The sequence below is a fragment of the Rutidosis leptorrhynchoides genome, chromosome 7, assembly GCF_046630445.1.
Source record: "Rutidosis leptorrhynchoides isolate AG116_Rl617_1_P2 chromosome 7, CSIRO_AGI_Rlap_v1, whole genome shotgun sequence".
Lineage (NCBI taxonomy): Eukaryota > Viridiplantae > Streptophyta > Magnoliopsida > Asterales > Asteraceae > Rutidosis > Rutidosis leptorrhynchoides.
The window spans coordinates 328214636-328216993 of NC_092339.1; the positions used below are offsets into that span (position 1 = coordinate 328214636).

Below are 2358 nucleotides of genomic sequence, written 5' to 3' on the forward strand. Positions count from 1 at the left end.
AAAGTAAGCCCCTTTCTAGTGATAATTTGACTTGAGTAGAATCGTAACAAATATTAAAATAGACCATATTAGATACAAATAACTTTTTATTAACCTCACTATCCGTCTTGCTTTGCATACCGACTAATTATAAGGCATCTACGGCTTTGTGAGTAGTCCGGAAAGTGAATCTCCGTAACTACGAAAGTATATAATTTTTGTTTCAAGAATTCAAACTTCAAATCTCTTGATATTTTCACCTTTAAATTCATTTTTTTACCACTAGGTGATCATGTTATGATTATTAAAAATTTAATATTAAATATACATATTATATTAGGTTCTATTCATGAGTTTTATAACTGTTGAAACCACATGTATAAATACATGGTTAAGAATTCTTGTTTTTTCACAACTTAACCATGAGTGACACTCATTCTAGTAGTGGTGGAACTTCATCCGTCTACCGTGGTGTTCGCAAGCGAAAATGGGGAAAATGGGTTTCGGAAATACGTGCTCCAATGAGCAAATCTCGCATTTGGCTAGGAAGTTTCGAAACACCTGAAATGGCGGCCATTGCACACGATGCAATCTCATTCTATTTTCGAGGAGACAATGCTCGTCTTAATTTCCCACAAATGGCAACGTCTCTCCCTCGCCCTGCTACCTCAAGCACTCATGACATACGTGTGGCGGCTCAAGAAGCAACATCACTAGTCCTCACACACGAGTTTGATGCGGGGTCAAGCTCAAATAATCTTACCGTGCCCAACAATATTATTCCCACCAACGTGGGCCTTTCGGCTAGTGAGATTCAAGCCATCAATGACTCGCCACTCGATTATTCACACGAATTGTGGGACGATCCACAAATGTCCTTTCCAAATATAGAAACTAACTTCGATCATATGAATAATAACTGGGACGATATACCAGATGATTCTCTCTGGGATCCATAGGTATATATATTTATAAACGTTCAACATAAGCAAACAGAATAAATAAGCTAATAAATGTATACGCATTTCATGCATGCATACTAATACGTACTATAAGTTACATATTACACATATAAAGTTTAATATACAAATCATTTATGCATGGGGATATGATATATGGATGGCTAGCTGCCTAGCTTGAAGACTTTCTTGATGGAGAAGCATTTACAAACCATACGTTATTTTTTTTTTAACGTACTAGCTTTGTTTTGTGTGTGTTTTTTTTTTTATCAGTTGTAATGTGAAATGTGATCATGTTCAATCGTTGTTTCAATATTAAAGGTCATGTTAGGAACTATATATAATTTTGTTCTAAATGTAAATCGCTCAAATATTCAAAATTTACATAATAGTTGGCCTAAACAGATACTCCGTAGTTATTTAAAGTACGTAGTTACAATTTTGATCCATTTAAATCTGAATGACTCCAATTCAGATACTAGTTGGCCAAATAAAAAATTCGACCAGCACGTAAACTCTGCGCAACGTGTGCTTATAAGAAATTTTTGGCCAAGGCTATGATTTTGGAAGGAGTTTTTACAAATGGTATTTCCATGCAAAACCTTGGTCGAACCGGTATAACCGTACTTACCAAAGCCGGCTTTTGCCAACTCACCCAAACCCAACCTTTTCAACGCTTGACCAGAATTTATTATCAAAGATAATGGAAAAGAAAATGCGTTAATTTATTTGTGGCGACATGAAAAAAAGGTATCACCGCAATTGTTAGGTGGACCCAATTCCTGGTCAAAAAGGAGAAAATTTTGTCGTGTACTGGGTCCATTTGCAATGAGAAGGCGTCGCCGCAAATGCCTTTTTCGCCTCTCCTGTTTTTTCTTGTAGTGATGGCCGGCTTAGACATACGTGGACTTGAATCATTCAAACGTGGCTGAACCCGACTTTCCAAACACTAGGTTTCAGTCACTTTTTCTGACATCTTTGAACCCGATCATTCTAGCCCGTTACTTATAGTGTTTTTTTGAAGTATTTATCATAGAAGAAATCAACAATTTTTACCCTCAAAATCTCACTATCACTAATCTCAATTTCTATAACAAGTCATCACAATTATTAACTTTGATCGATAATCGACATATCCACAAATAAAGGCGGAATTCAGGTGTATTGGATTTTCTAGTGAATATGAGATGCTTTTGGGTTGATTGAGTCAAACCACACCATCTTGTGATTAGATCAACACCTAAATCCATTACTCACCTTGAATAAGGTTTTGGACATTAAGCACATAGAGAGAATCGGCTAGGGTTACTAGATCTGAGTGTGACAGAATGAGAGGCTTAACCTAAAATGAAGAACATAACACTTGTATACCCCATACTAACTTGTCAAGCTTATGTGTCACCTACTCACTCGTACGAGT

At 36.3% G+C, this 2358-nt stretch overlaps 1 protein-coding gene across 1 annotated transcript; it reads left to right on the top strand.

The window, feature by feature from the left end:
* Positions 1–401: 401 nt before the first annotated feature.
* Positions 402–938, top strand: LOC139860286 (ethylene-responsive transcription factor ERF021-like). Its single transcript, XM_071849053.1, has one exon. It carries the CDS (start codon positions 402–404, stop codon positions 936–938), a length of 537 nt encoding a protein of 178 aa, XP_071705154.1.
* Positions 939–2358: the final 1420 nt, after the last annotated feature.

Bases quoted from the DNA above. Each gene is read 5' to 3' on its own strand.
- LOC139860286 (XM_071849053.1), top strand. From the start codon at position 402: ATGAGTGACACTCATTCTAGTAGTGGTGGAACTTCATCCGTCTACCGT.